The 27114-nt window shown below is 37.5% G+C and overlaps 2 protein-coding genes across 5 annotated transcripts in view; both read left to right on the top strand.

Moving 5' to 3' along the window:
* Nucleotides 1-3948, top strand: part of ece2b (endothelin converting enzyme 2b) — a 44703-nt gene extending 40755 nt beyond the window's left edge. For all 4 annotated transcript variants that reach the window (XM_043258775.1, XM_043258778.1, XM_043258776.1 and 1 more), the window contains one exon: nucleotides 719-3948. In XM_043258775.1, coding sequence (XP_043114710.1) covers nucleotides 719-895 — 177 coding nt within the window. In that variant the 3' untranslated portion in view covers nucleotides 896-3948. The remainder of the gene's footprint in view (nucleotides 1-718) is intronic.
* A 3967-nt stretch (nucleotides 3949-7915) lies between these two features.
* On the top strand, nucleotides 7916-27103 carry ano7 (anoctamin 7). The gene is made up of 24 exons (XM_043258189.1): nucleotides 7916-8070; nucleotides 10859-11012; nucleotides 11309-11366; nucleotides 11572-11720; nucleotides 12259-12366; nucleotides 12444-12580; nucleotides 14265-14322; nucleotides 14613-14723; nucleotides 14947-15112; nucleotides 15751-15841; nucleotides 15922-16018; nucleotides 16142-16285; nucleotides 16383-16520; nucleotides 16613-16711; nucleotides 17214-17316; nucleotides 17397-17508; nucleotides 17586-17640; nucleotides 17755-17852; nucleotides 17947-18101; nucleotides 18922-19127; nucleotides 22826-22962; nucleotides 25717-25807; nucleotides 26015-26134; nucleotides 26312-27103. The coding sequence occupies exons 2-24, from the start codon at nucleotides 10923-10925 to the stop codon at nucleotides 26426-26428; spliced, it is 2640 nt and encodes an 879-aa protein (XP_043114124.1). The 5' UTR covers nucleotides 7916-8070; nucleotides 10859-10922; the 3' UTR covers nucleotides 26429-27103.
* Nucleotides 27104-27114: the final 11 nt, after the last annotated feature.

The raw sequence follows: 27114 nt of genomic DNA, 5'->3' as shown, positions 1-27114 counted from the left end.
CATTTAAAATGCACATTAACATACATGTTAATATATTTAAATTATAACGGAAAGTATCGATGATAAAACAGATGTCTATATGCATATACTGCTTTTCAAAAAAACTGGAATAATTCAGATTCTTTGACATTTTTGAAAGGTGTCTCTTAGGTGTCCCTTTTAATAAAAAATACAGCAAAATATGGCTGTATTGAATATATTCTTTATCAAATAAACTGAGAATAAGAAACTTTTTTAATCTTGGCAAAAGTTAACAAAATAATTTGAATATATTAAATGTTATTTGTATAATTCTAAAGCGATTATTGTGTTAACAGTGCCAAAGAACTTAATGTTACTTAATATTAAATAATAATTTTTAAGGTTACATTTTATTCTGAAAAAATTCTTCAGTGTTTTATAAAATATTTTTACATTTAATTCAGTTATAAAAATAAAAAATATTATTGTACATTACTGTAATCAAATATTAATGTATACTAACATACTTTGTATTTATATTATTAAATTAATAGCAATTATTAAAACCTAATATACGATGTAAGTCATACATAATATCGGTGTCACCGATATTTTAACAGATGATTTTTAAAAAGCAAATGACTTTGAGTTACAAAGCTATATGATAGCACAGACTCATTTTCCATACAGCAGTAATAAAAGCTCTGCTTGTAAAGACATGTTCTCAGACTCACGTTCCTTTGGCTCTCCTCCGTAGGTGTGGTGTTCGGTCCGAACGCCAGAAAGCGCTCACGAGGGCCTGATGACGGACCCTCACAGCCCACCCAAATACCGCGTGATCGGCACTCTGTCCAACTCGCCCGACTTCGCGGAGCACTTCCAGTGTCCGCTGGGCTCTCCCATGAACTCAGGCCACCGCTGCGAGGTGTGGTGATGCGTCGCCCACCGGACACCAGCACGCTTGCACAGACCAGCCCGGCCAAAACCCGCTCAACGGACAGACAGCTCTGGCGCTCTGTCAAACGCTGTTTTTTATTTATGTGCTCCGAGTTATTTGAGGAGTGGGGCTGAAAGCAGGAGGACGAAGCGAGCGCCTGCCAACATTGATGTTCGACCCATATCAAGTTCTCCTCCTCCAACCGCCATATCGGACTCGCTTTATTTATTTGTTCGCTGGACCTGGGGGGGGGGTGCTAAGACGCCCCGTCCCACGCTTACATGTGTGTTTGTGCGCTTCTTACCTTGATTTACAACAAGCCCGATTCCTGGTCTTCTGATCTGGGAGACGCGAGCGCTGCGATGCCGCCGGGAACACCTCACAGGAAATGTTTGGCTCCATCTGCGATGACTTCACAAGGAAGTTTCACATTCTCGCCGTGACCTCACAGGAAGCACTGAACAGCATCTGCGACCCCCCCCAGCCCAACCACACACACACACACACACACACAGGAAAGAAGAGCTTTCAAGAATGAGGCTATCAAACGACAGGGAGAGCCACTCGTCCCATCCTGCGTGTCATGTTATGATCTTGACAAAGTTGAAATGAAATGTTCATTTTGAACTGCTTTTTGCCAAAGAACAATTTTAGGTTTGGTCCTTGTGTAAGTGAACGTGGACGTCCGCACCGCTTCGCCTTCGGTAACTCCATTCCAGTGTAATTCCGCTGTGTTTTCATGTCGTGCTCAACTTTGTCGGTTCTGCTGAAGTGTTGTCATGCTGCGTTCTGAAAACCACTAAAAAGGTGAATCTCACCCGTCTTCGAGTCATATTTCACTCCAAAATTTTTATTATTACTTGCGTAAACAAATTTTTGGAGCTACTGCATGTTTTTACCTTCGTTTAGTCTCAGTTTAGCACGTGTCCGCCCCCCAGTTCCATTAGATTTGTTTAAAAATGATACATTTTGCAATATATCCAAAAAGAAAACTTTTATATTTTAATAATTTTTCACAATATTACACTTTTACCGTATTTATTTAATCAGATAAATGCAACCTTTGTAAGCTTAAGAGAGTTTTCAAAAACAGTTAAAAAGTAACCGATTTTAGCCATTATTTTTAACAATGGCCTTGATTTTCTCATTTTGGACTGAAATATGACACATTCTTGGCAATTCTTGAAATTCACCCAAAAGCGTTCCGTTATCGTCTTCTAAACTTCCCAGCATGCCAGATGTGTTTCAAGGAGTTGCATCAGACGTCATTGAATTTTTTTTTACGCTCGTTTCAGGTTGGATTGCTGCCGTGTGCGATTCCATCTCCGGCTTTTTCATTTGCTGTAAATTGACCCTGCAAGCACATTTTAATCTGAATGTTTGTGCTGTTGGAGTGTCTGATAGACCAGTTTCTCTTTCAATCTGGCTTCTGCCTCCGGTTTTGTCTTCGACGTATTTCGAATGCTGCTGACTTCACCTTTTCTTGGTTTTTGTTTGATTGAAACCAGAGTTGAATCGCACCATTGTAAAAGTGTTTCCCGCAGCTGGCATATAAACATCCACATTTCAACTCTATTTTCTAGCTAGAGGCTGAGAGCGCTAATTAGCTGAGATTGAGGTTAACTGCTAAATGTTACGTCCCAGATATTCACAGATTCTAGCTGTTAACGATCACTTATATTAAGATGTGCACATTTGGTAAAGGAATGGTTAACCCAAAAATGAACATTTTGTGTGCTTTACTGTATGCTGGCTTGTATGAAAGCTTATTTCTGCCACAGAACAAAATCATTTTTAATTTCAAAAAAGTTTTCAATTTCACAAATCTTTTTTTTATAACAGTAATCAGTATATATACACACACAAACACACGTATATATCACAATTGGTACTTTTTTTGATGAATTGTCAGTTTATAACTATATACTGCGAGATAAAGTCACATCACTGTTTATATGCCTTTTCTGTGGCAGAAATAATCTATAGGTTCGGACTGACGAGATAAATTCATTTTTGGGTGAATTATTGCTTTAACCGCTTAGTCGGTCTTTCTTCATGTTGTCCATCAAACACAAGTTTTACTCTGTGATTAGTTTGCTTGAACGATGTGCATCTGACTGAACGCCTCCTGGCTTCCTCTTTGTATATTTATCAAATACCATGAATATTTTTTGGTGACGTTGCCGTTGATGGGCTCCGCGAGGATTGTGGAGCAGACGCCAGTCTAAAGTTTTGCCATGGAGAGGCATTTGGTTTTGGCCTTAATAATTAACTGTAGACTTACAGAATACAATGTACATATATAGACTTAAACATATTTCAAGTTCAAAGAACAAACGTAAACTTGAAATGTTTCAAAGCCTTTAAATAGCCAGTAAATACCGTTTAAGTGTGTCGCATACTTATTTGCTACTTGAGTCTCAAATAGCAAATTGCCAATTCAGAATTCCGTTTTGAGACCTGAAAGAGGTTTTTGACTGATTATCTAAATGTTTTTGCTGGATGAAAGCCATTTATTGTGCTTTGGCTGGAGAGGGATGGAGGTATTTATCATATTCTGACATAGACACTTCACTTTCAGTGTTTCAGAGAAGCTCAACTTTAAGAAATGGTAGATGTGAATCATAATTTTCCAGAATGTCATGAAATGTGCCACACACCTCATTCCGTTCAGAATTAGGGGATGGAACAGGGTGACACTGTCCACCCCTTCACTGTTAAATACTGAAACTTAAATACCCAACTTTATGAAGATGTTGCCTTATTTAATTTATAGAGTGTACGTTCACCATTTACTCAACTGTAGTTTGTTGTCATCTCTCTTTTGTACTGCTGGCATTGATTGATGTTTGAGAGGTTACACTGTCTTAGAGTTGTTGTTTTTTTTGCTTTTCTTTTCTCTTTGTGTTTTTTTTTTTTTTTTTTTAATGAGATGACTTTCCCTGAATTATTAGTTGGCAGGGGAAAATGCTCTGCCCGGCGTGTAGTGCAGCATTCCACCTAGAGAACCGTCAATGAACATGAAATAAAGGATATATATATTATAAAAAGACGATTCAATTGGGGTTTTTTTCACTTTGTTATTGCTGAAATATATTTGGTGTAACTGAAAAAGTGACAGACAAAGAAACATCTCATAGTAAATATGCTGAATGTATCAACAAATATTTTAGTAACAATTTTAAAAAATTAATAATAAAGTACACGCAGATATAGTATACATTTTGAAAATATTTACATATATTTATATTCATATAAATTATGCTATATATAAACAATGCATATACCATATTTATATAAACATATCAATATACACGCATGTGTTTATTAATATATAAACAAAACAGTAAACACATGTATATTATGTAAACAAAACTATTATTATGGATGTAATTATTTAGAAATAATCATTTCACAGCACTAATTTACGTTTATGTTTTATTACAATTGTTTCTTTATTTTAATCAACATTATACATTACAGGAATTATATCAGGATTATCAATGCTTTATCTGTTCCTCCGTTTAAAGAAAAACATATTTTGGATTAAATGCTAATCTAAGCTAAGAAGGGTTAAGATGCCTCTTGACATCTGTATTTTTACATCTCCATGTCCATTGATGTTTTTTTATAATATACTAATGCTCTTACTCTTATTAATGTTGAAATGATATCCAAATGTGTGAGATTTATTTCTGAACTGTTTTAAGATAAACTATCAACTTTGTGCCTTTTTATCAGTCTATCAATGGAGTCATTTTCCAAGAAAATATTAAATTAATACCTAGCTGTAATGTGGGGTTTGGGTTTTGTATTATGCTCATGTCTTTTATTTTGGAGTTTAGCCATGGGCCTTTTTCATGTGATTCCCTTGTCTGTGTGTTATGTTCTAAATGGTTCTTACTTCCAATGTTTACCATTGGGTTCGGGGGTTGCCGCCAAGAGAAGATGGTCCACTCGGACACAGTGTCTCCGCCTCCCTTGGGATCCGGTCAGAGCTCTGCCAGAGGTGGGAGTTGAAGACTTCCCTGCCAGGGATCTCTGCCAAAAGCTCCCAAAAGATCCTCACAGTACGTTTGGGCCTGCCAAGTCTGTCCAGCTTCTTGATGGTGGTGATCAGTTAACAGCTCCGCCCCTTTCTTTACCATAGTGTCCAAGACATACGACCGGAGTCTATCATTGACGTCCGCCCTAGGGTATCTCGGTGCCACGTGTACTGATGGACACGCTTATGCTTGACCATGGTGTTTGTTATGGACAAACTGAGACTAGCACAGAAGTCCAACAACAGAATCCCACTCTGGTTCAGAAGGCACAGGGAGGCAACCCACTCTTTGTCTGGCTTGTCACCTAGGACCCCTCTACCGTGTTAAGGTGGCAGTCCCTGAAGAGGCCTACAATGGTAGTTGAATAAAAATTATTTTGTTTTGTGGCCTTAATTAAGGAAAGGATTTTTGTACCCTTTTGCTATTTTTTTGTCATTAAATTGTGGTCTTAATTTAAGAATGCATCTGACTATTGTGTTCAAGTGTCTCAGTGTTGGTGAATAAGACTCCTTATTTTGCAACAGTGGTCTGGAAGGCACAGGCACCCTTCTGTTCAAGAAACATCTCACCCATCGACAAGGTAATGGCAGCACGGCTGAATATACCATTCAATTTCAGACAGAAGATGCAGGGAATGGCTGAAACGACAAGGCCCTCATGGTGTGTTTCTTGAATGGTTTGTCTGAGGCAATCAAGGATGATCTCGCTACCAGTGAACTTGCTCACGATCTTGAGACTCTTATGGATTAAGCAAGCTGGCTGGATAATTTCCTGAAGAAGAGAAGTCTGAACTGTCCATACATTGCCTACATTGTCTGCCAGTCCGGCTCTTGCTCAAATGCTACCAGTATCTCAAGATTCCTCTGAACCCATGCAATTGGGTAGGACTAGGCTTTCAGCAAACACCTAGTCCCATACAGGCAAGAAAGGACTGTAGAATTAGTTACATGCATAGCTTCACCTTACAACTCTGGTTTGCTTTTTACCATCACTTGGGGAGACCAAAAACACCAACTCCAGGCATTGATTGATTCTGGTGCTGCTGGGAATTTCATGGATATTTCCCTTGCCAAAAGTCTCTAGATTCCTACTTATTCCCCTCCTGGCCCTCCTAACCAGCACCAGGAGAGAATGTGCTTTCACCTTAGTCTCCAGAGTTTCCTCTTATCCTCAGTCACCCTTGGCTCCTCCAACATTACCTACACTTTGACTGGTCCACTGGTGCTGCTCTCAGTTGGGGTCCCACCTGTCAGATTACATGCTTGGCCCAGAACTCCCCTGGTCTTTTTCTAAAGCCCCAAGAACCCTTCTAAACCACTACCCCTTGCCCTTAATGGTCACTGCCTTTGAAGTTCTACAAGAAGCTTCCATCTTCACTTAGCTCAACTTGCAAAATGCCTACCATCTTGTGCGCATCAGACAGGTAGGAAGACCACCCACTGAGCACTATTAATATTTAGTTATGCTCATCTGTCTCACTAATGTACCTGCAGTGTTTAAGCTCTTATCAGTGATCTTCTTAGAGACATGCTCAAACAATTTGTGTTTGTCTATTTAGATGATATCTTCATCTTCTCAAGTTCCCTCCAAGAGCATGCAAAACATGTTCAGTAAAGTCCTGCACAATATCCTCTGCTCCTCTGCTACAAGCATCCAGAGATCCAGTTTTGCTACACCGCTCCACTATTCCCTGAGCAATCCAGTTACTTTTCATTTATATACTTATACAGTCTTTAAAGACAAATCACACTTTTCCTGTCTCTCTGTTAAAACCAATTTTGTCATTTCCTTTTCTTGTGACAGGTAAGCCCTCCTAGTATCATCGGTGGCCAACTAGCTTACACAGTCCACAGAATACTAGATGTCGACCAAGTACAGGGGTCCCAGCAGTATCTTGTTGACTGGGAAGACTATGGCCCTGAGCAGCACTCCTGTGTTCCTGCCAAGGACGTTTTGGACCCCAAATTAATTAAGAATTCCTTTGAAAAACCTTTTTAAATGTTTTTGACAGCAGTGACTGTATTACTTTTTGCTGGTTGATGCCTTTTTGTTTTAGAGATGTTTTCTCTCCTTTTGGATGTTTTTTTGGACTAAACATTGTTCTGTTTTGTGACCTTTATTAAGAAAATGATTTTTGTTCCCTTTTGCTATATTTTTTCATTAAATTCATTAAATTAATTTAAGAATGCATCCAGCCCTGACACAGCTTGTATTATGACAGAAGGATATCATAATATCTACGTAAAATATTGAGAATATCATATTATATATTTTCGCATATAGCTTTTCTGTGAATTACAGCTCAATGTAGAAAATGCTGCTCCTTCTAAAAACAGTTGAAGGAAAGTAACAGCTGAATAGAGCACCAGTTGTACCAAACTAAATATCGTATGTGATATATCACCCAACACTAAAAAGCAATGCATTCTGATTAGAAAATTTTGTACCTGATTGCCTCATCTAATCATTTGTTTGTTTCTGTCCATGTAACTTAATTATTTCTGACTGTATCGAATCAATTAATTGCAGGACACCATGGGATTTTTCTAACCCTTGACCTTCCTCAGCACAACCTGTCTAGATATGCTTAGGTCTTCTCCATATTTTTCTTTGCAGCAGTCTGAAATTAAGTCACTGTTTCTCGTGCATTTCAGATATATCCTTATTGCTTCAGCAGCAACTTAGCAGATCTAGCCCACCAAGAGCAAGCCATGCTTACTAACAAATACTGGTCAAATTCATTCCGAGAGTTGCCATGATTGAACTAAAACTAACACTGATAACTAAAGCATCTGAAAGGATTGACACACTTACATAGAATGTCAGTCATTTATTACTGTTTGGTTTCAGTGTGTGTCTGTGTCCATATTTGCAAATGTCTGTTTAGCTGAAGTTCAGAGAAACTCCTCCTTAACAGCAAACATGAGCAGACTCTACCCCTCCTTTTCCTCTTTGCTTGCACTCTGTTCTTTCTTTCTGACAGAGAGTTTTATCCTGCATGTGCTCTGGAGTCTTGGAAGGAGCCACTTGAATTTTTTTGGAAAGGTTTTAGATATAATGTCACCATCTCTGAGCTGAGAAGAACTGGAGTTGCAAGGGTCAACCGATGCAGAAAGGAAACTACAGGTGAGCAGAGAGAAAGAGAGAGATAACCCAGAAAACAGCTGTTAGCTGACAGGATGTTGGAGTCTAGAGAGCATGCATCATTAGGCATGAATTTATGTGATTTTTAAAGATGAATAAATGAAAAAATGTTTATGCTGCACTGACAAAGCTTTCTTGAGATACGAAACATTCTTTTTCGTAAACTGACACCAACATTTTGAAGTGTAACTCAAGCTTTATTCACTAAAATTCCCCAAATCCCCTATGCTTACATTGTACTTGTTTGGCGGTAATTCCTTCATCTTTTCTAACTGATCTGACTTAGTTTTTTGTGTAGTGTGTTTTAAAAAATCCCCTCAGATTTTCCCTGATGTTTGTCAGTAAAGCTTATATAATCCTCAAACTTTAAAGGTTTTTAAACTTTCTCACAAGATTTTGTCAAGCCAACATTCAACGTGTATATTAGATATATAAGCACTTAATTCTGTATATTATTTATTAAGTATCTTTGATCAGCATTTGTGATGAATACAAATATGGGGAAATGTACAGAGCTATTATATATTTTATATTACTTTATAATATTTTATTTTATTATTATTAATTCCATAAATATTGATAATATTGAATTTCTGAATATTAAATTCTATTGAATTTAAACCAGGTTTTATGTTCTAAATGATTAAAAGAGATGTTATAAAGAACTTGTATGATGTACAAAGAATAATATTTAGTATTAATTATAATAATAAGGTTTACATTAAAATTGTTATTTACATTACATTTTTTACACTATTATACATTATTATTATTATTATTATTATTATTATTATTATTACTATTATTATTCACAGTAGATCATAAAAGTTCTTTATAACATCTCTTATATTATACAATACATTTAGTATTAAAATCGATTTAGTTTTAGACATTCTTATGCAGGATCAACTGCCTGAAATAATGAAATTATGTAATATGGTAAAACATGCATTAGAATGACACCTGACCCAGATTTGTCACTCAGACTGTTTAATTGGTGAATGCTGCACTCGCTGTAACTCTTCACTTACATCCTCTTCCACTGTTCTGTACTATATCTGATTTACACATAAGACTCAAAATTGCTGTTATAACACGGGAAATGTTTAATACCATGTGATTTGGCATATATAATTGAATATAACGCTCATATATTTTGTTATTCACATTCTTTCAGTTATGTAGAATATATTTGTGTTTTCGGTCTGTATTTAAGTGCTTGTGTTTGTGTTTGTTGTGTATATGATGGTTCTCTAAGGGACTCTAAGTACACAGTGCACATCTTTAATTGGGTCATTTTATGCTCAGTGTTTCATCTGCGGTATTCCTTAATTAGTCATCTCACTTTACCTACATAATGATGTTCAGATTTATGTACACATTTATTGTGAGAACGTCTCGGTTACGTATGTGACCTGATGGAGGAAACGGAGACGTTATGTCGTGACGACAGACTGGGGTCTTGCATGGAGCCCTGATTAGCTCTGAATCTAATGAAATTTAGCAAGTGGTTAACTAATTCTGAGCCACTCCCCGTCACACGGGTATAAACTGACAGCAGAGACAGACAGGAAATCTTCCAAGGGAAGACATGAATCTTACTGTGGAAATACACATATGGGATTGCCCGCAGGGAATCGACCATATGGCCACCTAGTCCAGTGCACCGACCTTCTCAACGTCCTTCATTTCCACTAATGTGGACATTGCCTTCCTGAGGCACCACGCCGTGACCTTTGTTCGGTTGCATCAACCTCGGTTCAGACTCACCCTTGTGCAGCTGTTTCAGTGCCTTGGCTCGATGGACCTGCAAGATGGACCCTGGCTGCCCCGCCGTCGGGGGTGGTGAGGACGGAGGAGGGAGAGACGAGCGGTTTCTGGCCAGGAGAGGGGCCATCCACGACTTTGTTAGCTCCTCATGCACCCTTGGGAAGAAAGGAACTGCGGCCGTGAACCAGTACTCAGGAACCAATCATCCAGCCGCAAACGCTCAGGTCTGGGAGGCTTGCACACCTCCAGCCCGATGCTCGCGGTGGCACGGGCAAGCATGGCCATCAGCTCTGGATTCGACTCAACAGCGACCGTATAAACTACCAGTCAAAAGTTTGGAAAGTTTCTTCTGCTAGGTTGCATTAATTCAATAATACAGAAAAACAAACACACACACATACACATACATAAAAACATAATATTTTTAAATATGTTTTATATATGAATGATTTGTAAAATATATTAATATTAGCCTATTTTACTATAGTGTTTTAAAAAGGTATAGTGACATTATTATTTCAAATAAATGCTGTCATTTATATTTATATTTAGTTTCGATCAGGGTTTATACAAAAAACAACAACAACAAAACATTCATCAGCACAGTTGTTTGCAATATAATCAGCATATCATAATGAGCATCAAATCAGCATATATTTCTGAAGGATCATGTGACACTGAAGTCTAGAGTAATGATGCAGAAAATTCAGCTTCACATCACAGAAATACATTACATTTGATAATATATTCACATAGAAAGTAGTCATTTTAAAATTGTAATATTATTTCTTTATTTATCGCATAAATGCATGCTTCATTTTTAATTATTCATTATTAGTAGTACTATTATCTTTTTTTATAACATATAACTGTAGCAGAAGAGACTTATTTCCAAAACATTGAAACAAATGATTTATTTTAAACTTTTGAACAATATTGTATGCATACCAGATTTAGTATTTAAAACAATAACCGAATCACCATACATTATGTTTTATAGAGGGACATAAGATTCCCAAATTGCTGGTCAGAAGACACAGAAGAAAACTGGCTGTTTGGGGCTAATGATGAAAAGGAAGAAGAATGCAGTGGAGGACAGCTCCACGCTTATCGCCCTGTCCAACCATCCTGAACAAACCTACGGGAGCATGGAGGTACACCACTGTCTGTGTGTGTGGTTTTTTTATATATAAGTATGTGCAGGTTGTTTACAAAAATAATCAGCGGTCACAAAGAGAGGAAGCTAATTAGCAGTTAACAATGCAAGACAAACATGCCAAATTTCCTCACATCTCTCACCTTCCACCGCTCCACCCTCACATCCCTGATAAGACGCGCATTACAGGCTTTTCATAGGAATTTTCTTGTAAAGATTTTCTTGTATGCATGAATCAGTTCTTCATGTGCATGCCGATAAATGGAGATGTTGCGAACTGCATATCATTCGCAGACGTGCGAGGCAGCTCAGGAAAACAAGAACGTGTTCAGTGATGGGGTCACTCGGATCGGTGAGTATCGCGTGTTAAAAAATCGGATTCTTAATTTAGTCACTTTGACAAAGGATTGGTCAAAAAAGGAGTTTTTTAGTTCATTTCCTCTAATAGCAATATTTTGATATTGCCAAATTATCAGTGTTTAATAAATTGTTATTTCATATTGATTTAGAATCTGAATGCGTTTGATAAATAAGACATGATACTGAACGTGTTTCAGATTTTGTCTTGGTCTGGGAGGAATCTGTGAACCCCCTGAAGTCGTCAGAATCAGATGAAGTATCGTCCGGCTCCTCACGTGACACTCACAGGAAGTGGAGGACAGAGTTTCTGTCTAGACTCCAGACCGCTGGCCTTCATCAGGAGACGGTATGTATATTTTCGTACATATCACATTCAAGTTTCATATGTTGGTTGCAGCCATAGTCCAAATAAAATGCAAACTATGCTGTATGTGTACTTATTTTGGAAATAATATATGCATGCTTTAAAAGCATGTAATTAAGCACAAAAATAATTGAACTAAGCACTGAAGTCACACTTAAGTCCAATTTTATATGTAATAATACGTAACTTATTCTATCGTCTTATATTGTTAGTGTGCTGCTCAATAACCAGACAAACATTAACTGTAAACTTAAATATAGTCTACTTTACAGTCATTTCTGTTAAAACTTGTATGGTATATTTTTAAATATATTGTTATTACAATTTTAAAGAAGGCTGTCATACCCCTGGACTGTGTGTGTTTTCATTCCCCGTGTGCTCTGTGTGACCTAGTTTCTGTCCTCTGTTAATCATGTCGTTATGTTCAAAAGATGTCACAATGATTTAAAATGCGCTTTAAAATCAAAACTGAAAGGACACGGTTGCAGCTCTCCTATCTCCTGCTGTGAATGTTTCTCAGAAAGAGGTTCTGCAGGGAAAAACAAAGACTACTTATGTCCTTCTGAGCGCTCCCTGGAATGTTCTGTGTTATTATGCTGAGGAGATCAGTCTTCGAGTGCCACTGCAGGTAAATCATACCTGATCTTTTATACCACAAAGTAAATGATATACTGAGTATATCTAACCGTCCTGTTCCGTTTTTAGATTGTGACGACTCCGATATCAAACTGGTCTGAGAAGATCCTAGAAAAACTGCACATCCCAAACATGATGGCACAAGATGTTCCCAACCTTCCGCCGGACTACTACACCTGCCAGTTCCGCAGCAACAAATTAGAAAGGTACCAATTAAAAAAAAGGACATTGTCTTTCATGCTGACCTTTCACGAGTTCACCTTTACATATAATCTGATTAAGCAAATGTTAAGCATGTCAGTGTGCTGTTATGGGGGTGGGGGCGCTTTGAGGCCAATATATAGCCTGAATGCATAGAATCCCCAAAGGAAGCATATAATACACAGAACTGCAATCAGCCAGCCAATTTGAATTGCCTCCCATAAAGCGCGTTTGCATGGAGGGCAACCGAAGGGAGCCTCGTCCACCAGCCGAGCAGCTCAACTCCATTTAATCAGCTAAAGCTGAGCAACTCATTACCTTTTTTATCAACCCAATGCGACATATATGTCACCACAATATCTTGTAACGAGTTTATTGAGGGTTGAGACAAAAAGCATAAACGGGTAGGCGGGCAGAAGGTCAGAACCAGAACAGCAATACAATCACGCAGAAAAGGCAAATCCAACAGTTGAGAAACAGGCAGACAGGCAATGATCATAGGCAAGATAGCAATGGGTAGAATGATAAACGCTCGGTAAGGCAGGTCAAACTCGCTTTGTCTGGTTGGAGAGCCTCTGGATATAAAATCCTCCAAATAGGAAATGAACAGAGAAGAACCTGGAGTACGGCTAGTACTTGGCCGAGGGCTCTCTCTGCTGGCTGGATGTTACATATCTTTGTAACTTGTTTTATATTAATTTGCTCAAGAAATGTGTTAAAATCAGGTTAAGTGTAGATTATTAAAACATTAAAATTGTTGCGTGGGTTTAAACGACCCTTTAAAATTGCTGAAACTGCAACATGTGCTAACCAGGCAGGCCACCATTTTGTAAACTTTGTCACGGCAACAAAAACTGCACACAGCCACACGACTGAACCTGGTAGACTCCCTGAGTAGAAAGTGAGGGATAATACATTAAAAAGACTTTTCCAGATAATCACTGGTGTTCGTGACAAGTGTTTTTTTTTATATAAGATAAAATAATATACAAAGGAAGCTTCTCTTACATAATCCAGGAATATATTCAGTAAATGTGATTCCAAATGAATCCCATCGTAGTTTATGTGCATGCCAAAATAAAAAATCCATCTCAAATGAGCACACACCTTTTTATGTATTTTAAGATTTTATGCGCATCTTGCATTTCCATCCAACGTTTTTTTAAACGCAGTGCCCCAAAACGTGCATGAAAATATGCGAAGGAAAACTCCTGCTAAAAGCCCTACTTCAAAAATACGCACCTCAACACGGTTTAACAAGTTGGTGTCGTGCGAACAAAGGAAGTAAGCTTAAAAAAACAGTAAAACATGTATCCAAGCCCTGTGTGCTTAACAAAAAGGATTTGAGTCTGTCATGTAACATACAATTCATACACTTTCGTGTTTGCAGAGAGTCAGCTCCTCCTTAAACACAAACATATCACACACTCCCAACACACAATTATGCAAAGTGCTTGCGGTATCAGGTGACCCATATATTTAATGACACACACCTACAAACTATTTTTTTTGTGGCCCAGGGGTCAAAGTATATAACTATTAGTGTTATTATTTTAAGTTAGTGTAATTGTTTCGTGTATGTTTCGTGTGTAACTACTGTGCATTTCGAATCAATCTTTTGCATGCATAAAAGAGTGTGCAAAGGGAATGTTTAATATAATACACTTTACTGCTTTTTACTGCTTTTAGGTTTCTTGGTCATGAAAACAAGGATACTTTTTTCAAGACCACACAGAGGCACCAGATAGTGAGTTTTGAGCATTTTTCCCCTAAAATCGAAGGTGCGCTAAAATGTTTTTGTTGCGGTGGATGCATCACTGGTTGAAAGTCAGCTCTGCCAAATCCACTGTAGAAACATTCACAAACATTTGCATATACGTATCCCGTGATTCATTTATTTCACACATTGGTAGTATTTCACACATTTTCTGCGAGTACAATCATGATGCATAGTACAGATCGTACTGTTTATTTGCTTAAATGGACAATTTTTTCTTTCTTTGTTAAACTGTTCTGTTTTCTGTAATTGTTGTAAAGCTGTATGAGATATTAGCCAGGACTCCATATGGATCGTTGAAAAGAGGGGAGGTTGGCATAGGCCGGCTGGTTAGTGAGCGTGTTCTCACTGCTGCTTTTCCTCTACACGAGGTAATGTAAGAGTCTATCTGAACATTGCCTTCACAAACAAACAAATTATGCTCATTTCTCTTTTGCTTACAATACTTAAAGCCAGCATGAAATCAAACTGACTTCTCTTAATGCGCGTGCATTGTCATAAAGCATTGTCTGCGTCATTTCACGAAAAAGAATTGTGTTTACAATCTTTGTATAATCTATGCAAGCACAGTTTGACTTGTGTTCTTCTCGCTAGGGTCCATTTGAGATGGTGAAGAAAGCAGCAGATCCACAGACTCTCAACATGAGACAGATCCTGCATCACTACTGGGCTCGCTGGGCTTGCTGGAGAAAGTATCAACCTCTGGATCACATTCGTGAATACTTTGGCGAGAAGATAGCGCTCTACTTTGCATGGCTGGGTATGACGATTCAGTTTAAGCCAAGACATAATACATATGACCATCTTGTATTCACATATACATTTTACAATGTTATATATCATCTGTTATTACTATTATCATTGCTTTTATTACTGTTACAGTGGTCAACATCTGAAGTGGTTCAAAGCCTTTCATCAAAGTTGTCCTGAATACAAAACAATATCTGTTCTTGTCTTAAAACATCTTTGATGAGCTTGACTTGTTTACTGTATTTATTTATTTTTAGAATGCATTTCTTATTGTAGGTAGATTTTACAAGTGTTCTATTAATTAACAACATTAAGGATGACATACTTAAGCATTTCTAATTACTAATACATAATTAAAAAAAAATCTAACTGTTAATATTATTTATTGATTTGAGCTAACATGAAACAACAATGAACAGTTGTGTTTTCATAAACTTTTATCAGCATTAACAAACATAAATGAATGCTGCAACAAATGTGTCGCTCATTAATAGCTCATGTTAGTTGATGCAAAGTGTTAGCATTAATGCTAACAATACGTAGATGATGGAGAATTAATAACACTAAAGCATTAATAAACTAAAACACTCCGCTTTTCACAATAACAGGCTATGACTTACTTTCTGTGCTTATTTATCCTGTCCGTAGGTTTCTACACAGGCTGGTTATTACCAGCAGCAGTAGTGGGCTTTATAATATTTCTGTTTGGTATCTGGCTGATGGTAACTGATGTGGCAGCGTGAGTATATCACAAAATTGTTCATGTCAGTTATGTTGCTGACCTGCTGTAGCACTGATCCTGACCCTTGACCCCCACAGAGAAGAGCTGTGCACCAGTAGAGACGCATTTGTCATGTGTCCGCTATGCAACATCTGCAGCTACTGGAACCTCTCCAGCATCTGCTATACTTACAAGGTGACATTCCTACAAGTTTTTAAATTATGGACAGCATTTTAAATAAGCTAAAAATAACTTTCTCTGCAAACTAGCTATCACATTATGTTTTTTTTAAATCCTTGTTCATAAATTTTGCAATAGGCGGGCTTGCTATTTGACAACGGAGGAACTGTGTTCTTCAGCATATTCATGTCTCTGTGGGCCGTCACCTTCCTGGAGCACTGGAAGCGCACAAGCTCCATACTCTCCCACCGATGGGACTGCTCTGAATTTGAGGAAATAGAGGTGATTAAATGTCTTAACCTTTAATATTTACTAGTCCTCAAACTTGAGCAATTCTTTACCTCTCTTGCTTTACGCAATATTTTGATTCTGATGCTAGGAGAGGCCAAGACCAGAATTCACAGCGTTGGCGCCCATGACGGTTCGTAATCCTGTCACAGGGGCAGAAGAGCCCTATTTCCCAGAGAATCAACGACTGAGTCGTACTTTAACTGGCAACATGGTGGTCATTTTAATGGTTAGTCAATGGATTTCCATCTCGCAATGGTTGAGAAATCTTCAGTAATCCCCCAAATTTTAAAAGCAATCTTTTATTCCTTGTACTTGCAGATTGCCATTGTTTTGATTTTCTTAATAGCCATTATCCTGTATCGAACCATCCTAAGCATCATTATCTACAGATCGCAGAATGCCTTCTTCATATTTTCCGTAAGTTCCTTTCCATTTCTTTTGTACCGGACCAAATTATCTTTTAATACCTGACCAAATTATTCACATGTTGAATGAAGAATGCATTTGCATTAGCTAACACTTCTATTCAAAGTCACTTGAAAACTTTCATGTTGAAAGTGTTAGTTCAGTGAAGCTATATCTAGCCGGTAGACCTCAGCCTCCAGCATTTTCTCCACCAGAGAGTTCCCATTCCAATTAGACTATGACAACCTCTCCAAGGTTGGGTCATTAAAATGATGTTATGTAAAGAGAAACAATGTTCCAAACCTGCCTAGATGTAGAAATAACAAAGCTACCATTAAACAGTAGAGGGAGGGTTTAGAGTGGAGTATACCAAAGGGAAAGCAAGTCTCTTTCAAGATTAGCCAGCTATGGCTGGCTAGAATTCACTACTATGATTAACAACTTGGTTTGCTAACACATAAAGCTGGTATAAAATAACCATTGATTAGATTAAAAGAGAGTTTTCACCCTATAGGCTGGAAGGATAGCTAGCCTCACTGGTTCTATGCTAAATTTGCTGGTTATTCTGTTGCTGTCTCGGCTCTACACTTACCTGGCCCAAATTCTGACACGATGGGGTAAGCTATTTCATATTTACACATACTATATACATATTTCTTTACACAACAGCTAAGTTTTATTCACTCCACTTTATTAGAAATGCACCGCACCCAGACCAAATATGAAGACGCGTTCATCCTCAAGGTCTTCGTCTTCCAGTTTGTCAACTTCTACTCATCTCCTGTTTACATTGCGTTTTTCAAGGGCAGGTGGGTAGTTATGCAGTACGAGCGAATAAATATGTAAGAAGATTCCGTTTTCATCTAATATTTGATTTGTTCTACAGGTTTATTGGATACCCTGGAAACTATAACACACTCCTTGGAATTCGAAATGAGGATGTAAGTGTTTACATTGTCAGAAATTGAAATTGTCTTCTTCCTTTAAAACGCAATTTTGCTATACCATTTGCTCATTTAATTAAATAACTTTGGTTCTGTCCTTGTTTTATGCAGTGTGGTTCCTCTGGATGTCTCATTGAACTAGCTCAGGAACTGTTAGTCATCATGGTAGGCAAACAGGTCATCAGCAACATCCAGGAATTTGTCTTACCGTAGGTCCTTGAGCTCAATCTTCTTAAAGAGCTTGTCTAGTCATTGTAATATATAAAGAACCATCCCCACGATTTACCCATCTCTTTAAAACAGTAAATTAAAGACATGGTGGCACAGGAGGAAGCTGAAGCCAGCTCCCAGTCAGGAGGTGATAGATGAACCAGACAACGAGCCAGAGCTCAGCCCATGGGAAGCAAACTATCAGTTGCTGGTGTGTGAGGGGCTGTTCGATGAGTATCTGGAAATGGGTCAGTCTTTATCTCTTGTATCTTATTTAGACTGATGGACAAATATAATGCTATTATATTATGTATGTTAAAATAGCGGTTTACTCTTGGATATATATTTTAAAATGTCATTTATTCATGTGCTGATATTTCAGCATCATTCATTTATTTATTGTCAATGTTACAGATGGGCTGCTTAGTATTTTGTGCATATTATGCATCTATTTCAGATTAATAGAGAGTCAGAAAGATGTTTATTTGAAACTGATTTTTGAAACCAAGTAATAGAAAACAATTAAAAAACAAAACCAATCAGTCTTGTTGACCCGAACTCTCTCGGTGTAAATTAATGCAAATAATTTGTGTATTACAAGATTGATTTATTTATTTATTGCAAAAATACATTCACAAAAATTTAGTTTTATTACTTCTTGTCCAGTTAATGCAAGTATCCTGGTCTTCGTTCTATTAGGGACACAGACTTCATCCAGTCAGAGGCTTATTGACTGTGACATTTCAGCTATTATTATAACAGAAATTATGCCCTGTCAGATTAGTAAGATCACATCTAAACTGCTTTGGACTGGTTTATGTGCTGTAAATACTGGCACTTTATTAAATAATGTCTAATTGTCTGGTTAAAAAGAAAATTAAATTGTGTTTATTTTTATTATTGTGTCTTTTTTATAGATTACATTTATAGTATTCTTTTTTTAAAAGTACAATACACAATATATATTACTATCTCATAAAAAGAGTATCATTTTGGTGGCTTTCAAATTGAACGCAATTGCCATTCAACTCAGATCAAAGGCTGATTTTGAAACTGTTATCTTGTCAGTTCTGCAGTTTGGTTTCATCACCATCTTTGTAGCAGCCTGTCCCTTGGCTCCGTTGTTTGCCTTGATAAATAACTGGGTGGAGGTGCGTCTCGATGCCCAGAAGTTTGTGTGTGAGTACCGCAGGCCCGTTGTGGAAAGAGCCCAAGACATTGGCATCTGGCTGACGATTCTAAAGTTCATCTCCTACCTGGCTGTCATCAGCAATGTAAGTGTCTTTGTCCTTTATAGTGATCATTTGGGACCAGGGACTACAGATTACAGAATAAATTCTGTAAAATGTAATCTGTAACATATTCCATTAGATAACTCAAGTTCGAAAAACTTTGAAAATACTTCCAAAAATGGTGCATTTTTTGTTGGCAAGTATAACAGTGTGCCTGTGAGTCTTAAAAAGGCCTTAAAAGTTCTAAATCAAAACAGAAAGTCTCAGATTTATGGTCAAGTCATTACATACGTTGCAAAAAATAAAATAATTAAATAATAAATAGCATTTTTATGTGTTGTTTTGCATTACAAATTTCTAAACATCATTAAATCAAGATTCATTTACTTTAAATGCATATTGAGATTTTTTCAGCAGAAAACTAACACTTTTGAGTTTTGAATTGAGAAAACTAATTTGAAAAACATTTTTTGACTGGAATAGTTTTTATGAAAAAAAGACTCTGTGCTTCCGCTGCCAGCTACAGTTCAGACAACACTGCTATTTATTATAAGATTATACTAAGATTTTAACTTCAGCAGATCAACACAGTGCCCAAACAACACATTTTTGGAAGAAAGGACTGTAAAACAAAAAACATTTTTGGACTTGGAATAGTACTATGAAAAAGAAGACTCTGTGCCTTCCGCTGCCAACTGGTGTGTCCTGTGAATCTAGTAAAATCTAGTTTATATCAGGTGTAGAGAAGCAAGCCGAAATTTTTTGACATGCAAATCAATGACACAAACAGGGAGTGAGACCCAAAGGCACTCCTAGCATCAGATTGTTAGGGGTATCTTGTATTGCTGCAGTAGCATCCTCTACCCCTTCTGACAGGGATTGCAAACACTGGTGTTCTACCACCCTTTATACATCCTGAGATTTGAAGCTTTAATGAATGTGGGTGAGGAATCCCCATGCATGATTGAACATGGATTGTATCAGCCAGCAGCTAACATCGCTGCTAACAGGCAATCAAGGTCGACCAGACAGAGGAACTCAGCTCAGAGAGCAGCTGATGACGTTGATAGTGGCTCCCTTATCAGAAGCATTAGTAGCAGGACCACAATTACACAACTATCTCTGATGTGAACAGGGAACTTCAAAACATTCTAATGAGGCTCAAGACTGATGAAATTGATATTCAGAAAGAGCAGCCAGAACTCCTTTAGAAGGATTTTAGTGAACTCTTTGAAACACTTTGAAGACTTAAATTTCAGTCGTTCAGAATACATGGCTACAAGGAACCCGCGGTATAAAAGAAGTGAACTTCATTGACAATTTCAGTGTTTTCTGGGGCCACAACTGTGTTTTTTAACTGTTCAGTAAAATGTTATTTTCATAAAACCTGCAGAAACCCTGTACAGGCTATAACTGAAAATTAAACATTATTCCTTTTCCAGTACGTTTATTTTGTTTCAAGGTTTTTTTCAAATGTCTTGATGTTGATCATCTCATTGATTCCTTCAACTCAAAAGCTGAGAAATGTGACAGAAGACGAAACTGGCTTTAGCATCCATAAAGACAGCTTTCATGCTTTCAGTGTGAAACTAGCCACAGCTAGACAGAGCTTCTCCCCAAACCTTATAAACAGTAACATAAAATGCAGAGGGAAGAAACTGTTCTTGTGTCTGGCCATTCTGGTGCTCAGTGCTCTGTAGAACTAGCCAGAGGGCAACAGTTCAAAGAGGGAGTGTGCTAGATGTGATTTTGCCAGTCATTCTGCTCACTCTGGATAAGTACTGCTCTTGGAGAGTGGGGAGAGTTGTACCAGTGATTCGTTCAGCAGTCTGGACTGAGCTAAATCAGGCATTTATTGAAGTGCAGAGGACAGATTCAGTGTTGGCAGAGTACAACATTTTCAGCACCTCCTTTGGCTGATTAAACTTCCTCAGTTGGCAAAGGAAGTATAACCTCTGCTGGGCCTTATTAATAATGGACTTCATGTCCTGAGAGTTGGTGGTGCCCAGGAACTTGAAGTTTCCACTGGCATTACAGTACTGTCCATAACGGGTTGCTCCTGAAGTTCACTATCATCTCCACTGATTTGAGCGTGTTGAGCTTCTGTTTGTTATAACTGTCTGTAAGCAGACTTCTGAATCAGGCCGATAAGTATGGTGTCATTGCAATCTTCAGGAGAGTAGTAATTACATGCACCATGTGTGAGATCTATGCTTTATGGCTTTAATTTATGGTCTAATATATGACCACAGCGTTGTTTCACAGGTTGCCATATGTCAAATGTGTACATGTGTAGATTTATGAGTGGATTTATTTGACCCCTCTGTCAATGGGGTCCTGTCACCTTGATTGAGGTGTGTAAATCAAAAGATCAAAACAGATGTTAGATCACACATTTTTTGAGTTGATTTATGATGTTCTCTCACCTATGGTATGAGTTTTTCGTTGTTTCTTCCTGACCTGTTCCTTGGTTGGAAGACAAGTGTGCATGTCACACCCCTAAACAGTTCAGTTCTGGTTGACCTATAGGCTAAATGTTGATAGCTAAGACATCAGAAGACTGTATGCTAACACCTATGTAGGATCAATACAACCTAATCTTGTTGGCTGATTAGGTAAACTTAGATATACCTGAAGTTAAACCTGAAGACCAAACCATTAATAAACAAAATGTTTTTTATGCATGCAAAAAGTTTCATGAACAATTGTGAAAGTTTATTAAACGCAGATTTGTAAATTATATTTTTTATAACTACACAAGATTTAGTCATCTTGCTCAGATAGATGGTCGGTGATCAGAGAGCCCTAAAGCTACCTTTGGGACAGATTGATATGCATCTTTTATTGCAGACATTTGTTTTATTAAAGTCCCAAAGAGAGGATAAAACACAGCTCGGGTGTTGTTCTGTGTCTCTGATCTGATCAGTGTGTTTCTGTAAAGCCAGGCTCAAGTGCGCTTGTGGTAGTAAACACCAGAATGAATGACTCTCGTGGCGAATAAACTGACTTAGAGTTAATGAAGAGTGCTTCTACATCAGTACAGCACATCTTCAGTTACATCTGTACGTTATCTTTGGCTGATGTAGAAGCATGTCTTACTGCCACGCGATTTCTCTGTGTCGCGGATCTCTCTGAACAGCTGGAAGCTCGCAGATTTAACGTGCTGTCCAGTACAACGAGCCCTGGCGAGTGCCCAAGCTTGCTTCCTATGCTTGCGTATCCTAAAGCATGTTGCTCATAAACCTGTGAAACATTGGGTGGTGCGTACTGCCAAATATCCTGCAATTCATCCCTGGTGAAACTGATTATAGGGAATGTAACAAAAACATAAAAACAACTGCAGAGCACAGAGGCAGCCATCAGCGCCATCTTGGATTAGAACCAAGATGCCATTAGTCTCCTTTAATAATGGCTCATATTCAGATCAGTGCAAAAATCACTTGTGCATCGCTGACATACAATAATGCACATCAGTAATATAACGATATATTATATTAAATGAAACAAATGACAATAAAATTCTTAGTAATCCATTCAATGGTTGAAAACGAACCATTTTAACCATACTCCGTACTCAACCCAACGCATCACAACACATTTCTGAGATCAGTCGTACAGCATGTGTGCCATTGTTCTGCTTGGCGTTGCTATCACTGCTTTTGATGTCCAAAAATTTAAATCCAAAATAAAGTTAATTAGACAGGCCGCATATCTTGTTTGACGCCTTGTTCTTTTGCCAGGCTTTCCTGATTGCCTTCACGTCTGATTTCCTGCCGCGGCTCTTTTATCGCTACACTACAGGCAGCTTGAGAGGATACGTCAACTTCACCCTCTCAGTGGCCCCGGCAAACTTCACACAAAGTAACATGACATGCAGGTGAAGATCAAAGATTTTCTATATTGCACTACTGTTCCATACTTTGAGGCTGGTGAGATTGCAGTGGAAATGCATTTATTTAATAAAATGGTATATTGTGATAAGTTTAAAAAATGTGTTGTTCAATTGTTGCTGTGATCAAAACTTAATTTCCAGCATCATTGCTCCTCATTAGTCAATCAATCAATCAATCAATCATTTCTATTTATATAGCGCTTTTAACAACACAGGTTGCATCAAAGCACTGTACAGTATAATGACAGGGATGTATAATGACAGGGATGTATAATGACGAAAGTGACCAATTTCTTATTAAATGCAGAGACGGTCTCTGTAGTCAATTCAACGATAGTCACTAGAAGTTAAGTGTCCCCAACCAAGCAAGCCAGAGGCGACAGCGGCAAGGAAACAAAACCCCATGCATACAGAATGGAGAAAAAAAAAAAACCTTGGGAGAAACCAGACTCAGTTGGGGTCAGTTCTCCTCTGACTGGACGCCCAGCACTTAACTTCCAGTTCAATTTTAAACGCAGCTGTGTCAGGTAGTGTCAATGACTTAGTGTGTGCGTGTGCGTGTGTGCATCAGGATCTGGTGATTGGTCCACAGGGCGCATCTAGGTGTTCTGGTCTCTGATGAACATAATCTCTGGGTGCTGATCCACCATCTAGTCTGGATACAAACTGTGAAAACAGATTGAGAAAGAAACAGGACTAATATTAGCGTAGATGCCATTCTTTTTATGATGTCACAAGTACATCGTATTGTAGGAGTAGTGTTCCCGGTTCCAGCAAATCTAAGTAATGCAGCCTAAAAATCCTTTAACGGATTTGAATAATAAAAGGTGTGTTGGTGTGTTATGTGTAAGCTAAGTTAAAAGATGTGTCTTTAATCTAGATTTAAACTGGCAGAGTGTGTCTGCTTCCCGAACAGAGTTAGGGAGATTGTTCCGGAGTTTAGGTGCTAGATAGGAAAATGATCTGCCGCCCGCAGTTGATTTTGATATTCTAGGTATTATCAAATGGCCAGAGTTTTGAGAACGCAGCGGACGTGCAGGACTATAATGTGATAAGAGCTCGCTCAAGTATTGAGGAGCTAAACCATTCAGGGCTTTATAGGTAATTAATAAGATTTTAAAATCTATTCGATGTTTGATAGGGAGCCAGTGCAGTGTTGACAGAACCGGGCTAATATGATCATACTTCCTAGTTCTAGTAAGGACTCTGGCAGCTGCGTTTTGGACTACCTGAAGTTTGTTTATTAAGCGTGCAGAACAACCACCCAATAAAGCATTGCAATAATCTAACCTTGAGGTCATAAACGCATTAATTAATATTTCTGCATTAGAGGTTGAAAGCATAGGTCGTAATTTAGATATATTTTTAAGATGGAAAAACGCAGTTTTACAGATGCTAGAAACATGATTTTCAAAGGAAAGATTGCGGTCAAACAGCACACCTAGGTTCCTAACTGATGATGAAGAATTAACAGAGCAGCCATCAAGTGATAGGCTGTGCTCTAGATTAATATATGTGGGGTTTTTAGGTCCAATTATTAGCACCTCTGTTTTTTCAGAATTTAACATTAAGAAGTTACTCATCATCCAGCTTTTTATATCAACTATGCATTCTGTTAGATTCTCAATTTGGTGTGCATCACCAGGCTGCGCTGAAATATAGAGCTGAGTATCATCAGCATAGCAGTGAAAGCTAACACCATGACTCCTGATAATATCTCCCAGAGGTAACATGTACAGGTTGAAAAGTAACAGTCCTAGCACTGAGCCTTGAGGAACTCCATATTTCACTTTTGATCGATATGATACCTCCTCATTTAATGCCACAAACTGATAGCGGTCAGATAGATATGATTTAAACCATGCTAAGGCGCTTCCTCTAATGCCAACATAGTTTTCTAGTCTATCCAAGAGAATGTTGTGATCGATAGTATCGAATGCTGCGCTAAGATCTAATAGCACTAATAATGAGATAAAACCACGATCAGATGATAGAAGCAGGTCATTAGTAACTCTAATGAGAGCAGTCTCAGTACTATGGTACGGTCTAAAACCTGATTGGAAATCCTCACAGACACCATTTTTTTTCTAAAAAGAAATTAGTCAAATTTCAATGTCACATGATCCTTCAGAAATCAGTATGCTGATTTGCTGCTCAATATAACTTTTCTGAACATTATCAATGTGCTGATTATTTGTGGAAACCATTATACATTATTTTCAGAATTATTTGATAAATAGCAGGTTTGAAAGAAGAACATTTATTACAAATAGAACAGAGATTGAAAAAGAGAGTCACTTTCAATCAATTTAATGCCGAATAAAATTTCTCAAGAGTTTTTTTTTTCTACATTATGCAATATTATCCACTTGATAGCACAGATACTGTTTAAACTATGCTGAGCTGTATTCAATAATGAAATGCCTTTAACTGAATTTTGAAGTATTCTTGTCATTTTACATTAATGACACTCCATTTTTCTTATTTGATAATGTAAAGTGATTTGTATTGTTAAAAGCACTATATAAAGGTGATTTATGAAAGAGCCCAAACCTCTGAATCATAATGTATATGTGTAGTAGTGTTTTATAAATACAAATGTGCAAACAGATATGTACCATAAAACACATAGAAATAACAGTATTTCCTCTTTATGTCTGGGAACATAGTGGCTCCTAATGCTGAGTTGTGTGGGGTTAGTTATGACAAAGAGATTGATTATAATTTTTTTTTTTTCAGATATCGAGGCCTCAGAGATGATAAAGGACAGCCCTCACAAGATTACTATCATTTGCTGGCCATTCGACTGAGTTTCGTCATTATATTTGAGGTGCACAGTCTATTATTAGTTTGACCAAACCTTTTTTAATATTTGCACGTTTATTTGTTCTGAAAATTATGTTGCTTCCTAAAACTAAAAACATTTACTAAAGCATTCAAAGTGTATTTTACATTTGTACTGATGTATAAATGTGCTGTATAAATGTTTTTTCGTCAATTTTAAACATTATTGATATTTGAGCTTTTTCTTCTCCAGCATGTAGTTCTCCTGATTGGACGTATTATTGACTGGATGGTGCCAGATATTCCAGAAGAGGTGGAAATTAAGATCAAACGAGAGCATTACATGGCCAAAGAGGCACTGGCTGAGAATCAGGTGACTTTTATATAAACTATTACGAATGCAATTATAAAAATCGAATAAGATAAGTCTAATCGAATAATTCTAATCTAATATTTAAAGCATTGTGCATTTTTAAAGCGTTATCGTTATGCAATTTTTAAAGTGTTTTACTAAGTCTTCTTATATATTTTCGCTCATGTGCTTCTTCAGTCTTTGAGTAGAACTGTCCTGGAGGAAATGGAGAGCCAAATTTCTGTGCTGCGACACAGAGGAAGTACACTGAACGATATTTTGTCTCCTGAACTTGAAGACAAACCTCCAGTCTGACACTCTGATATCTGACACACACACACACATTTTAAATATCAAGCTGGTGTTTCTCTCTATGAAGATATTTTTGTAAACTCTAAAAGCATTACAAAACAACGGTTCAGAGACCTAACTTAAATTACACAAGAATCAATCACAGTGTCTCAAGTTATGATATGTTAAAAAAGGTATGCTGAACATACTACATACATATTTATGTATATAATATATAAAAAAATGACCGAATAGAAATGCCCCATCAATATGTTACCTTCCAGTGTATACTGTAAGTGAATTGAGACGCAGTCGTTCACGTTTCACTGAATGTAACAGTTCCCTCTGCTGGAGGATCACACACGATGGCTGTATTATGTAATTTCCGTCTTGTTAAAAACGTACAACTATTGATGATATACAGTTTGGAGAAAAAAAGAGCAGTCAAACTGTTTAGCTTAAGTTAGACGTAAGTTATAATTCAAAAGATTGCAGTCCTTTGTAGTAGCAATGCAAATAATGTTCCATGTACTCTACAAGTCACTAGAGGTCATTTTGAGACTAGAGGTCATTTTCTTTTTCATGTGCCACTGAAAAAGATGGCAAAAGCATAAGTTAACCTGTTTTTCTGATGACACGCGCTGGAAACATGTCAAATACATACTAACAAATATCATTAAACTTTAACACATGTGTGTCCAACTGTGTTG

The sequence above is a fragment of the Puntigrus tetrazona genome, chromosome 15, assembly GCF_018831695.1.
Source record: "Puntigrus tetrazona isolate hp1 chromosome 15, ASM1883169v1, whole genome shotgun sequence".
In the NCBI taxonomy this organism is placed as follows: Eukaryota; Metazoa; Chordata; class Actinopteri; order Cypriniformes; family Cyprinidae; genus Puntigrus; species Puntigrus tetrazona.
The sequence above is the reverse complement of the archived record's forward strand: the minus strand, read 5'-3'. Positions and strand labels throughout refer to the sequence as shown.

Excerpts from the sequence above, each read along its gene's own strand:
- ano7 (XM_043258189.1), top strand. The coding sequence starts at position 10,923 with ATGATGAAAAGGAAGAAGAATGCAGTGGAGGACAGCTCCACGCTTATC. Across the intron at positions 12,367-12,443 it reads GTCTTCGAGTGCCACTGCAG|ATTGTGACGACTCCGATATC; the intron begins GTAAATCATACC and ends TTCCGTTTTTAG. Across the intron at positions 12,581-14,264 it reads CGCAGCAACAAATTAGAAAG|GTTTCTTGGTCATGAAAACA; the intron begins GTACCAATTAAA and ends TACTGCTTTTAG.